Source organism: Homalodisca vitripennis, chromosome 1, assembly GCF_021130785.1.
Source record: "Homalodisca vitripennis isolate AUS2020 chromosome 1, UT_GWSS_2.1, whole genome shotgun sequence".
Lineage (NCBI taxonomy): Eukaryota > Metazoa > Arthropoda > Insecta > Hemiptera > Cicadellidae > Homalodisca > Homalodisca vitripennis.
The window spans coordinates 194,103,296-194,117,826 of record NC_060207.1 but is presented as its reverse complement, the minus strand read 5'-3'; the positions used below and the strand labels follow the sequence as shown (position 1 = coordinate 194,117,826).

General features: G+C 31.3%; 1 protein-coding gene across 4 annotated transcripts in view; it reads right to left on the bottom strand.

The window, feature by feature from the left end:
- LOC124352973 (DNA-binding protein Ets97D) overlaps positions 1 to 14,531 on the bottom strand; it is a 44,292-nt gene that overhangs the window by 29,160 nt on the left and 601 nt on the right. For 3 of the 4 annotated variants that reach the window (XM_046802733.1, XM_046802735.1, XM_046802736.1), the window contains exons 2-5: positions 8,283 to 8,395; positions 5,181 to 5,323; positions 1,963 to 2,062; positions 5 to 137 (exon numbers count right to left, since the gene is read on the bottom strand). In XM_046802733.1, the coding sequence (XP_046658689.1) occupies positions 5 to 137; positions 1,963 to 2,062; positions 5,181 to 5,323; positions 8,283 to 8,392 (486 nt within the window). In that variant the 5' untranslated portion in view covers positions 8,393 to 8,395. The remainder of the gene's footprint in view (positions 1 to 4; positions 138 to 1,962; positions 2,063 to 5,180; positions 5,324 to 8,282; positions 8,396 to 14,531) is intronic. The other variant, XM_046802734.1, reaches the window with a different exon arrangement.

Below are 14,531 nucleotides of genomic sequence, written 5' to 3'. Positions count from 1 at the left end.
TCACCAAGGTAGTGTCTTGGAGGTAGAACTCATATCCATCCAAATTAATGCTGTGAGTTTCTTCCAGAGCTTTCTTCAAGTTGGCCAGAGGCTCTTTGATGTCCATGTGATGGATAAGAATACAAGCATCGTCGTCTCTAAAATGTAAGAAACAAATAGTTATTGATATTGACACTTTGGCCTTTTTACTCTTATTATCTGGGATCTACTTTCTTGATGGGTAGATTTAATTTTGTGTAAAAACAACATATTTGATTAGTTTTTATTCATTTCTCAACCCTTTTACTGCCAGACTCATTTTTATGTTGAAAAAATGTCATGCTCTAAAGTAGATGTCCTAGTTTTGAAGATCTAATTTGAGAACATATAGTGTCTTATATAAAAATTAGTAGTTTTCTTATTTTTTATCAGAAATACATGAATTTGTTTTTGTTTTTTTTTTTTTGTTAATGAAAAGGTGTTGACTGTAACAATGTACTATCTCTTTAAAGTGCAAATAAAATGAAACAAATATTTAATGTAACTTAATTATTAAAACTTTGTAGTACTGTATAATAACATAGTATAGTAATAGTACACCATTACCTTAATTTGTTATTAGTTATAACATAATAATTACAACATAATTAATGTTGATAAACACAACATTTCGAGGACTTATCTTTGTAAATACCGAAGTCTTGATGATTTTTCCAAAATAGTGAATATACAAAAAATTTCCAAATGCTGCACCTAAGTGTATAATATGTCACTTGTACAGAAGAAAACACTTTGAAATAGATAATGATATAACAAAATAAATTAGAATATGTATAAAAATAAATAAATAGAGAATTCCATTAGCATTTGTGCCCACCAAATCTTGTGAGTTTCACACCACTTTCGCAGTTCTTGCAAGGTCATCCTTTACTTGCTGGCATTTTGCTCACCAAAACTTGGGAATAAAAACCCCTTTTGCAGTTTTTGCAAGGCCATCTTTTACTTGCTGGCATTTGTGCTCAAATAAACTTGGGGGTAAACACCTCTTCTGCAGTTCCTGCAAGGTCATCCTTTACTTACTGGTTACCTTCTTCTTTTACCCATTTTCAATATTAACAATAAAAATAGAAACAAAACAATCGGTAAAATCACAAATCACAACATCAATCGTAACTACAACATAGTAGGACACAGCTGACAAAAATTATAAAGTACAGTAAAGTGGTTAAATAGACAACTAAAGAAGATATTGATCTCATGTAAAACTAAGCTTATTGTCCAGTATTTTTATTTATTGGATCCAGAATTTGGTTTATCAGCAGTGATTTGGCTGTATTATATAAATGAACTTATATGCGTTGTTCCTAATCCAACTTGATTATTGCAAAAAAGCTTGTTGTAACGTAATATTGTATATTTCCATTATTATTATGAATAATACATTAACATTACAAAAAATTAAAACTAATTACTTTAGAGTAAAATACGTTAATATAAAAGACACACAATTGTTCACTGAACTATTTTTTGTACCCTTCACACCCCCTAATAACACATATAGAAAAAGGCTGTACTGCATTAATGTTCTGCTATCGAATATCTGAATTTCACCACTTATAAAGTTCTCAAAATTAATTATTGCCTCATAGAGAAATATATACATATCTTACTTATCTGTGCTCGCTTAAAGCCTTGATGGATGCAGAGTTTTAAAAAAATTACAAAATTCATGTATTTAGGAAATAAGCCTAGAAAACTATTTGCAGTTTAACAATAAACCTATTGAGAGCACACAGATCAAGAGATGTCCCAAAATAGTTTTCCCAGAACTCTGGTTGAGTGGAGATAACAAAAATGCACCTTACTAAGAGAAAACAATAACTTGTACATACTAAATCACACTATCTCAGATAGTATGCCTATAATTAATAATTAAAATTTGTTCAGTAAACTGGAGCACTTAAATTGATAAAAATGTCTTACGAGTTTTCAGTTTCGTTGTTAAACACCAAATCTGACGAACTTGAAGCCATTACTTCAGGAGGTGTAGATCCAAGCATAATTCCAGGGTCATCTCCCAAATCTGCAAATACAAAAATAACATACTGAACAACTAATACATAACAAGCTTTACTCATTACTGGCTCGTACTTATTGCCGACTTTGTTACTGGAAGACCTGACGAATTTACAGATTTGAGCCAACTACGTTTGCCCCTAGTAATCAGTGTACCATTCCACATAGTCTAAGTTGTAGCTCATAAGGAACTGTAGATGCATTAGATAATTGTGAACTGCACAAACAGATCAACTTAGAGATCAAGTTTTGAGGCTATGGTATAATGGAATTATTCGTCATATGATATAAAAATTGACCACTTTCTTCATTAAATTGGAGTCTTGAAAAGGTATCCAGGTCATCTTTGAACAGTATGGGGTGGGATTTGTCATTGGAAATAGAATTTTAATAAACTACAGATATTGGAATCTCCGTTGATCAGACTCATAACCTGTCGATGTATGTGTCAAATGAGAGCCAAATAAGTATAGTACACAGCATTTGTTGTTTAACCCTTTGCACTCCGACGTCCGAAATATCGGACAACGTTGTTTTGGCCAAAACCTCGGTCGTCCGACATTTCGGACGTTTGCTGTTTAGGCCAAAACCTCGGACGTCCGAAATGTCGGACGTTTGGTAAATCCTTTATACTGGCTTTATAAATTATCCAAATGCGGTAAATTTGTGATATACGCAATCTGGATAGTTGTTGGATGTAAAAACGTAGTAAACCTTTAAACTCTATAGCGGTGATTTTGCAGTTTTACATTGAGTTGTAGAGGTTTGTCAACTTCACCATTTTCGTCAGCTGATTTGATCACAACTTCAACAGCTGATCTCTTCATTGTTTGGTTTAGTCTGATAAGTTATTTCAGTCAATAAGGTTATGTTGACGATCTGAGTGATACTTTTTGTCAGTAACATATCAGATTCGGAATCATCTGACGATGCCAAAAGTGAAAGTGAGGGAGGTATTATGGTACTTTGGGATTATACCGACAACACCCAGACATGAATCGTTATTTGACATTTTGCTTCTACTGATTACTAGATTAGCGTAGAACAATATTTCTTCAATATAAAACAGGAATTGTCTTATCGCAAACCCCTCCCCAACCTCAGACAGAGGTCAAAGTCGAGCGGTCTAGTAGATAACGTGATTGCAGAGTCCCGCCGCGCGGCCTGCCGTAATCGGGATTCTCGAGAAAGATAAGATAACAGCGACAAAAATACCGATCACAATACCTGGAAATGCTTGTTGATTGATGGAATGTTAGTTCTGTTACTCAACTACATCGTTTTATAATGTTCTAAGTTCATTGAAAAAGGTTTAAGCGTTGGGGCATATAACGGAATCTGACCCCATTGACAATCGTTGTAAGTTTGTAATTTTGTAATTAAAGAGTTGTTTTTTTTCGTTCTATCATGTTTGTTTCTATAAATTTATATTTTTGTGTTCTTCATACTGATGCGGTCGGTATAATCCCAAAGTACCGGTATTACGGGCATAAAAAGGTGTAAAAAAGTAAATATTCAATCATTTGACAAATAACTCACTATTTGGGGAAATTGTCGGAAATTACAAAACTGCCTACAACATTTTTGTTTATAGAGGTAAGTTTATGAAATTTTATGTGAATGTTTAAAATTATGTAAGGAACCTAGAAATAATAGTAGTTTATATAATGTCAATGCAATTTTTTTCAGTTATAGCAGCTTAAAGTTAATTTTAGTAAAAACTTTTGCAAATGAATTTTTTTTAATAAGTGAAAAAAGGTATTAAAAATATTGTAATTACAAATATATATTTTTTTACAATATAGAATGTTATGACAAATAAAACAAAACCAAAATTATAACTCTAACTGCTAAAATAAAAAAGTTACAACTTTTTAACAAAACCTTTACAAAATTGATAAAAAGGGCTCCGAGGTTTTCGCCAGTACTTGTTCAATAGAGGCCCGAGTTTTTGGTAGTGACCAAAAATTTTACTCTCGAGTGCAAAGGGTTAAACCATATGAGGGAGATGCTAATTGTAGTTGAGTTTTGAGAACTAATGCTTTTAGTGGCATGGCATGACATTTAAGAGCTTGTCAAAACATCTTAAGCGATCCAATAAAAATTATGTCAAAAACATTTTGGCACACTCTTTCTTCCCAGTTAAACAATCAACAATCACTATAGGCACAACACACCCAAATAACAAACAATATATCATAAAGAAAAAACCAACAAACTAACTTAATAAGCCAAAGTCATTTCCAAGTGGAAAGTAATTTGAAATCAATGGTTGATTTAAGCAAGTAGGGTGAACCTTCTCTTTGTTATAAAAAAAATCTATGGATACAATAATTTAAATCTGATTTTTAAATGCAAAATTATAATATCAATTTTCTTTGTTCGTAAGATGTCATAATATGATCTATGCTGAATAAAGTACATGGTCATGTGATCCTATCCAACCAATCAGAAGAGTCCAATATCCCGCCACTTCTTGCTTCTCTCTCTCTCAACTCCTTTCCAGATTAGGTCATGTCAGTCTGTACCTAGTGTTAACCTACCATGTATTCGCAACCACAGTATTTAAGTAAAATCACATGTAGTTATTTTTAAAACCGACTACTCCCATAGTGTATTACAAGTGTCAAAAACACTACATGATAATATAAAAAAAGTAAATCACAACTACAGAAAATTTAAAAAAGAAGTATATATAAGTATACGTTAATCAGAGGGTGAACTGAATAACAAAGAACTGAGAGCCACAACCTGTAAGGGTTGGGGTACAGAGTGAACAAGTCTTAAGTTGAAAATGTAATCAAATTTAAGCTAAATATCCAACTACGACTTTACATTAACAGCATGCTCAAGAAATCGAATGCATCCATTCAAAAATTACAATATTTAGAAAAATGACAATTCAAAAACTTAACATCTAGCAAATGCAAGTCACTATTGCAGATATTAGAATGGCCAGCATGGATCTACGAACACTATTCCAGCATAAAAACTGTATTATGGGCAAAGATTAGTTATCTTTTAATCATTACTTAAGAATAAAATATATGTTTTATATACTTACAGAATAAGTGTTGTAACAAACTGAAAATACATTGGCCTAATCAAACAGTAACACTACTTACCCTCACAGCCAGTCCGCATCAACCCAGAAGTGCCTTCATTTTCGTCCTCAGAGTTATTTTCCAACTTAATCCTCTTGTCCATCATAAATCCACCAAAGTTGCCTACTTCAATATCCACAGATGACTCACTGTCAAGATGCAATCTACAACAAGGAAGTTTTAGGGTGTTAATCAAAATTGATATCTTTCTCAAAGAACTGACTAAGGCAGCTAGCTGGTCATCAATCAGCTAGTCTTGATTCCACTGACTTTGTCTCTCCATAAAATATTTAACAACCTGTTAAATGCTTTATCTTTCTTGCACCAAATCCAACATTCTATACCTTTCAGTAATAATCGTTGTAGCTATGAGTTTATATTATAGGGCACCCAAACATTTTCCTGAGATTTCCACGTGTTAGACCAAACTCCAAGAATTTCCAGAGATGTCAAAGAATGAGTGTAATATAATTTAATGAAAAGCAACAACTTCTTTTAGTATTTTAAGCCATAATAGTACAGTTTCACACAATGTTTGAAAAACCGAAACTATATATGTAAGTGTAATAAAATAATATGTAATATTATTTTAGGTATTTCAAAATTAGGTATTTTTAAAAGATTCCCTGTTTTTTTCTCTGAGTTTTCCAAAGCTAATATAATAAATCCCTGAGAATTCCCAGTTTTTCCTGAAATAGCAGTCTTGCATTACCTCTAACAAGGTAAAATTATTTGGTATAATAATTCAACTACAACAGTTGACTGTATCCTAACAAAAGTTTATAGAGGAATTGGACCAAACTAAGTTCTTTAGAGCACAAGAATTAAGTTTTTCATCTTCATTAATGAAAGAATTTCAAAATTGAATAAATATAGTAATACTTGAATACATAACAAAAAGTCCTCTTTTATACACTTAACATACTGTAACTTGTTTTACTGACATTTCTTTAGTTACTACTTATATACACTGCTGCATTGTGAATATAACTCAAGTGAATATAACTTAGTGCTTGGATTCTAAATACTCTTTCTTGAACTTTATCAACCATGTATGGTTAGGTTCTTGTCTAATTTAATAATAAAAATGTTTACAACTTTACTTTCAGACAAATCACTGAATTTTATAAATATGTTTCATTGAACACAATACAGTACAGATTTATATTAATACAATGGCTAATGAGCTGTATTTGTGTTTCCAATAGATACATGGGCTGAGTTACAACACTTTTATACATTTTTTGGTTAATCTTCAATGTATAAACATTAACTTTTATATTAGGACCGAAAAAATTGTCTATTAATCAAGAAGTTTAAAAAAGGAGAAGTTAAAATGACCAACTATACACATTGCTTCTGAGATTTTTTTTGTCAATATCCTGAATTAAAAGAATGCTATAACATGTAATAAAAAATAATTTTTTTAGTTTCCACAAAAGAAACAACTCTGGAGGTATTATGAGATTCATTCTTCAATTGTAGTTTTAATTTTTTTATACATAATGTTGTTTACTGTGACAGTTTTCTTTACAAATTATTACATAAATTAAATCAATGATGCAAAATAATTTGTTGGTAAGCTTCTAAATTAACTCAGAAGTTTTAAAATTTAATCCCTTAACTGCTGAGCAATAAAGCGAGCCTAGTTTCCAGCTCTATTCTTATGTTTACATGTTCCAACACGTTGTACACTCACTGCTGCTCTTGTGTCAAATCTTTTTTTAAAATGGCTGGTTGTTTTTTATTTTTTCCCTGCCTCTTTAGGTGTACAACTCCACTGACTGCTCTCTGGTGTACAACTTTGGTACTATGTGAAGAGCACATATTTATTTACATTAAAATTTATTTTGTCTAACTAGAATTTATTAACGCTGTGTGTGTTTCATTGTATGAAGATTTATATGATTTGTTTATTTTAGAGTTTGAAGTATTTATTGCTGATAGTCACAATAATGAAAGTGAAAAAATACTATTTCTTAAAGAACCTAGTTCACAGTTAGACAATGAAAACAGCCTCGTTGTCACAAGATGAATATATTATACCCAAAAGTGAAGTTTGCATTAAAATTTAGGTAAGGATACGGTTTTTTATGCAAAGTATAAGCAATTGTTGAAACAGCACGTTGAACTCCATGATTTATCCTTAACACTCTTCGCTGCTGTGACACTCCCAATCAGCCACGGTAATGGCTCGGTGCTACTGTACGTGATAACACATCTAGAGTCATTAAGGTGTTTAATTTAAAGATTCTGCTTAGGTCTATTTACTAGAAAAAATAGTTGTAGTATCAACAGCAAAAATAAATTTGAATTTAAATTTTGAAGCTTCCTGCATTCGTAATAGGATATTAAAACCGGGATTAAATGTAGGTCAGCAGTGAGCTGACTTGCTAACCCGGGATGGCACACTCTGCCCTTTAGCTTGCCTTTCCGATGCACAAAATATATATTAACAAAGACTTAAGTGTTGGTCCATGAGTTGAGTGCAGAAATTGAATAAATGCATGAGAGGAGAGATTGGTGGTGAAGGTTCTCCTTTCACGACACTGCGTAAGACTGCCACTGTAAAGTGCCAATTAAAAAATTATATTTGAATTTCTAGTTAAATAGCTGTGAATAAATTTGTATTCAGTAGATGGTCAGATAGTGACTTGAAAACACAAGTATATTGGCATTATTATCAGTAATCGTTGCAATACAGCTTGAAGCTCTTCAGATGCTTTTGGTGTCGCTAATACAGACTGAAATTAAAATAAAAATAAAATGTCTGTAGTGTACAAAATATATAAAATAGTACAATTGACGAAACTGCTGAGGACGGTTACACATGATGCGCATTGGCTGCTTTATACTTTTGCACTGGTCTCATTAGTAACAATGCTAACTTCATGGCCATTACAAATATGATTGTATGTTAAACCCCTGAAGTCAATAAATCCCAGATTTAGTTCAAGAAAAATAGCACAAAATATATTTCAGAACCTAGAAACACTAATAGTTTTTCAGGAAATCTCTGAATCAAATAAAACAAATGTTAAAATATGGTGCAGTACAGCATAAAATGTGAGCATTAATGCCTGTGTTGTTCATTGGAATCAGTTATGATAGTTGTTACAAAACCTTTTTGTTCCAAGAACAGGGTCAACTTCATATGAGATGTTTTGGTTTCCATGTTCATCTTCACTCAATCCAAGAATTTGCGCATCACTTTCCATTTCAGAGCTATCCATTATCTGTAAAAAACAATGTGCCATTCTAATTACAAATTTTAAAACAGCGTTTTTTGTTTTACTGAAATTCCGACAACTTAATAAGTCAATAAAACAAAAATAAAACCCAGGTGGTTACATCAATGCATCGGGAATCCATTCATTTGAGCAAGTAAACCTCATGATTAGTTTCCCTTCAAATAGACTTCATACAAATTAAAAAATTACTTTAATGCCCTACAAATCTGTAAATTTAACCCATTTGAAATTAGATAGAAGTAACTTTTGAATGGCATAAGAAAAAGGGTTTTTTACAGTTTTGTTTTCAGTTTTATTTAATATATTTTTAGTTTAACTTTAAAGAACATTGAAGATTTAACTCAATATTTATTCTACAATTATAAGTTGGTACACAATATATTCCTTAACCAATAATTTAAAGATCATGAAAATAACTTTATAAATTTAAAATTTTTGTAGGCATTACTATGCAGTATTATTACTGTACTTATTTAATTCATACATACAAATACACAAATCATAAATCATTAAAAAGAATTAATCACCCTAGATTTACATTACTAGAGTAAACCTTTTATTTGCTTTAAAACTAAATATTTTATATTTACAATGGTTTTTAGTAGTTTGTCAATAGTTTTTGAGTTTATAAACTGTACTTAAAAACTGCAGTAGAAACACAGAAAATCGGTTGTGAACATATGATTTTTATGTGTATACAAAAGAGTTTGTAACACACATCAAACTTCACATTAATTCTCGAAGTATACAAAATTACTGCAAGAAATTAGTTGATATAACTTGTTTATATCATATATTGTTTGGAATGGCAAACAAATTTAATAAACCAGCTGTAGTTAAAATAACATTTTAAAACTAAAGTAACACTGGAATGCACTGGGGAGGATCATGAATCTGGTTTATGAGCACACAACCTGGGGGATGGAATAAATCTGAATAAATTTTAATAAATAGGTAGGCCTAATTTAAAGTCAAATATTTAGCTGCTGTATTTCAAACAAGTTGGATTCTTGTTTACTGGATGAGGCAGACCACCCGTGCAGTATGTATAGCAAGAGAACAGTTTGGTTCATTGACATAAAACAAAGTGTTTTTTCCACATAAATCTTCCAGGGGAGTCCGTTGAAAATATATTCATCAGATTCTATGTACAGGGTATTCCAAAATTAAGAGTCGAGTTTTCAATCTAAAATTTTTTAAATACAGCATAGGGCAAATCATAGATAGTTTTAAAGGTGTTGTTATAAGGAACTCATTGAAAAAAACAGAATTCACTTATCTCAATAGCCTACATTTCAAAATTACGGCCTTTTTTTTTAAAACAAATTTAGAAATTAAAAAAATTTATTTAATCAGTTGAAGTTTTGTTTGGTCTGATTCCGATTTCTCGCTTACAATAACTGAGCTTGATTCTGATACGCAACATGACTACTTTTAAGAGTACTTTGGTGTTGAACCCTAACTCAAATTTTGGAAAATTCATTTCAGTTACATTTTGAAATATGAACATGCATAATGTTGTAAATCATTTTAATGTTCTCATTAAGACAAAGTATGTATTTTAAACTTTATTCAGATCTTCAATGGTTTTCAAAAATGAAGCAGAAATATATTTTTCACGTAACTTTCCCAATATTTTATGGCGTTGCCTTAGCCATTCATAAACTGTCCACTTGGAAAGTTTACATTATAAGAAAACAAAACATTTAAAATGAATTTTTAAAAATAATAATGAATTATTATAGAGAATGGTACTATTAAGTATAATGTATTAATAAAACAAAACGAAGTCATGTTTATACCAAAGGTTTGAAAAATTGTTAAAATAATACAAATTGTAATTTATAAATGAACGTTGAAAAAATAACAAAATCTTAAGTTATTTCACTACTTTACAGGTACTAGGTTGGTTAGAGGAAGGTTTATTTTAAAAAATAGGTTGCATGATACACAATCTAATAGTTGGTGTTGCACTTAACGCTTTTGCACAAAATATCACGCAATTTACAATGTACAATAAGTGATTTTTTTTACTTTGAGTGCTTGCTGTTAATATGCAAATCACAAAATGGTTTTTTAAAACATTAAGTACTAAGGTAAACATGCGGCAGGGCTCTTTTGATGATTTTACGGATTTGTAAATACTCAAAAATTAAATGACCTTTGAAAAAAAATTGTATTTTTCAACATGGTTTCATGTTTTTGTTGTAATTTTCCACTCTTAGGTAGGTAAAAATAGTGGACCCTTTCTCAATACCATTTCACATTTTAACTGCTGAGGTACCTCTCTTAATGTATTAGCCTATCAATGTTCACTATCATTGATACTTAGCTCCTGGGTCACTGTAAAATTAATCTTATGATTGATTTATCAGCTGATAATTATCAGTGGTTCACTAACACCTGTGTTGGGTCATTGTTGGTTTACTTTCTGTTAGTTTCTCAACTAGAACATGCTTTTTTATTGTGAATTATAGTGTTTCTGTGAAATACTGTACACAAATGAAGAAGCGTACCAAATGCTAATGGTGTTAAGTGAATGTTTTCAGAACTACTCAGCTGCAGTGTATCTCTATGCTGAACACTATCCAGACAGTGAACCTTAATCGTGAATAGCCTTTCAAAGACTTGCTTGTTGTACGTGTGAAAAAGGACAAGTGCAACAAGAAAAAAATAAAGGAAAGACACTGGCTAGGCCTGTAAGAAATAATAGGGCACCAGAAGTATTTGGCAGCAGTTCAACTCAATCCAATTGACTTTTCCAGGAGAGTTGCTCTTGATTCAGGTGTAAGCCAAAAGGATTGTTGAGGATCGTGAAAGACAATAAAATGTACCAGTATAGGTTATTGCTACACCAAGAGTTGCATGGTGATGACTGCCTTTATAGAATGAATTTATGTTTGTGGGCTAGAAAAATGTGTCAATAAAAAAAACACTTCTTTCATTATGTACTGTGTGTGTTGAGGCAATTTTCCACAGAAACCGAGAAGTAAACCCCCATAACATGAGGTATTGGGTCTTTGAGAACCCACACTGGATGCGTGAGGTTAATAATCAGAGGTACTGGACTTTGAATACCTGGTATAGCATTGTTGTTGGCAAGATTGTAGGTACTTTTTTGCATAACACCTCATTGAAGACTCTTACAACTTTTTGATTAATTACCTGCCTAACTTACTGATAAGTTTAGCTGATGAAGACTTGGAAAACATGTAGTTTATGCACAATGGGACACCACCTCACTACACGCCAACGCTAGACAAACACTCAATGAACAATATCTTGGAAGATGGATGGGAAGAGGTGGTCCTGTCAACTATCCTCCAAAATCTCCTGATTTGACATGCCTGGATTTCTAGCTATGGGGTAGGTTGAAAGATTTAGTGTACACTATAAGACCAACAACAGTTGAACATATGCAAAGAATCAGGAATACTATAAATTTGACCAATGGCCAAGAGGTGTTGCGAGCTGTAGATAGTTTAAGTTCTAGAGTAGACTTGGAGGAAACAATCTAAAAACCGCTGTTTAGTGTGTTTAACAAATAATGGATCTGAGAGTTTGAACACCTGTAAACTAGTGAAACAACCAAAGTAAGATTTTGTTATTTCTTCAACGTTCATTTATAAATTATAATCTGTTTAATTTTAATGATTTTTCAAACATTTAGAATAAACATGAGTTTTAGAATTGTACCAAAGTTTTGAAACAAATTGAGATAAGTGAATTCTGTTTTCACCAACAAGCTCCTTTCAACAAGACCTTTAAAATGATGTATGATTACATGCTATGCTTACATTTAAATATTTTTAGATTAAAAAACTCAACCCTTTAATTCTGGAACACTCTATACATAGAATTAGATAAATATATTTTCAATGGAGTCTCCAGGAAAATTTATAGGGAAAGCACTTTGTTTTATGTCAATAAACCAAACCGCTCTCCCGCTATACATACAGCACGGGTGTTCTGCCTCAACCGGTATATATTTTTTTAAATGGTTTAGGTCTTTGGCGAAGGGGGGGGGGGTTATTTCCCTCATCCTTCCCCTAGTTAATTCCCTATACACAAAAGCAATACATAGGGTACTAGGTTGGCTGAATTGCTCAACAAGGTTAAGGGTTACAACCAAATGAAATAAAATTGTTAATTTAACTAAGATGAAATAAATTAAAAAGGTATTTTTTCATTGCAAACATAAGCAGGAAGCCTTACATTTATATTTTTATTATGGTTTAACATTAACTTGCTTTTTAAAATTATATGTTAACTATAAATCAATATTCATGCATATAATAACCTACATAAACAGACAGTACAGTACACAGTCTGTCTCTAGTATATAATAATTTTTGTCAGTTAATGTAATTAGTTACATGTTTTGTATATGATAAAATTAAAGCTGCATGTGCTCCAGTGACTGTCACAAAAAAGTACATGATATTACAAGCTTAACATGCTTTTCATACAATGCGGTGTCTTCAGAACATTTGTACTATTTTTTCCCACATGTGACTTTTAGAAGAGCTTTTGGAGGGAGGGGAGGATTACTCTACTCACAATTCAAGTTGACATGAAATGCAAGAGAGTTTAAGTATCAATGCTAAACAAAAACGCATTGACTTAAATTTGTGTTCCAAATATTGGTGTGATTCTTTCATTCAACTCTTAGTGATCTGAATGATTTAATACTGAAAAATAAGAAGGATACTAAAGAAATGAGCTACAAAATATGTAGAGTAGAGAACATTAATTACATATAATCTTTTGATACCATTGTGCTATAAGTTACATGTTGTGAATAGATATGTACAAAGAATTACAATAAACTTAAACTGTGAGTTGCTGTAAATCTGCTAATACACTTATGGCTAACATCACAAAAGGGAGTTTTATGCTTGTGGTAAGATCACCTCCTAAGACATGAATAAGTTAGGCTATGTGGCCTGAGAAGTTTCAGATAAACCCTGCAGACTGTTGCCCTTTAAAATAGAATTTTCTTGTTTAGCAAAGAGATTAGTAGATCGTATGTCATATACAATTTTTTTTATATTAGGTCTAGCCATATTTTATTCATCTGGAAAAGGCCTACTGGATAATAAATAGTTCCTTTGTATGCATGTTTACCAAATTAATTTCTGATACACAATATATTCTACTTATAGTATTTTCATTTTTTTATATAAATTATATAAGTAATCATATTATAAAATTAACAAAATTAAAAGCCTAGGTTACCTATCAATGTTTTACTGCTATCATCTTTCTATACTAAGTTACAAAGTTATTTTTAACTATATAATTCTGCAACTATATGAGGTCTATTTATAGGAGTGGCAATGTGTGTATAAAAAAACTAAACTTTAAGATTTTAGGCCATATTGTGCACAATGGTTTGTGATCACGGGCAAATATGTCAATAGTTGGTGTGAATTTATGGGATTTGCAATAATGGTATCGGAAAGCTAATTAAAATAATTGACTTTATTTCATATGAGATAAAATGCAGTAACTTTATTCTGGTTTTAATATGATAGTGTTATACTATTTCATTTTGCAGTAAAAAACATTTTCTAAAAATGGACTACAGTATAGTAAGCGACCACTACCATAATCGAATTAAGGAACCAAATTATTGATTAGAAATACTTAAACTATCAAATACACAAATATTCTCATTACAGTGGTTTACAATTGAATATTGCCAGCTCTTTTTAATGTATTAAATAGTAATATTGGTCAAAATTAATTTAAACAAATTAAAATTATTTGTATGGTTTTTGAGTAATGTCAGCAATAATTTTGAACGATATTGATATTCAACAGATAAAAATAGCTGCCAATAATTAATTCTAATAACTATAATTACAATGTGTTTTGCATTCCATAGTGTTTGGGTATCTTTAATTGATAATTTGGTACCCAAATTTGATTGTGGTGGTGGGCGCTTACTATAAAGTAGCTACATTTGTATCAAACCAATAGGCTAGATAATAATATAGTCTACCTAAAACAATTTATGCTAACAGAAATAAACAGCACATTCCAAATTAATCTGAATCAGCATGTAGACATCTCACTGAATCGGCTTGTGTGAGAATAAATCACATCATGAATCTTC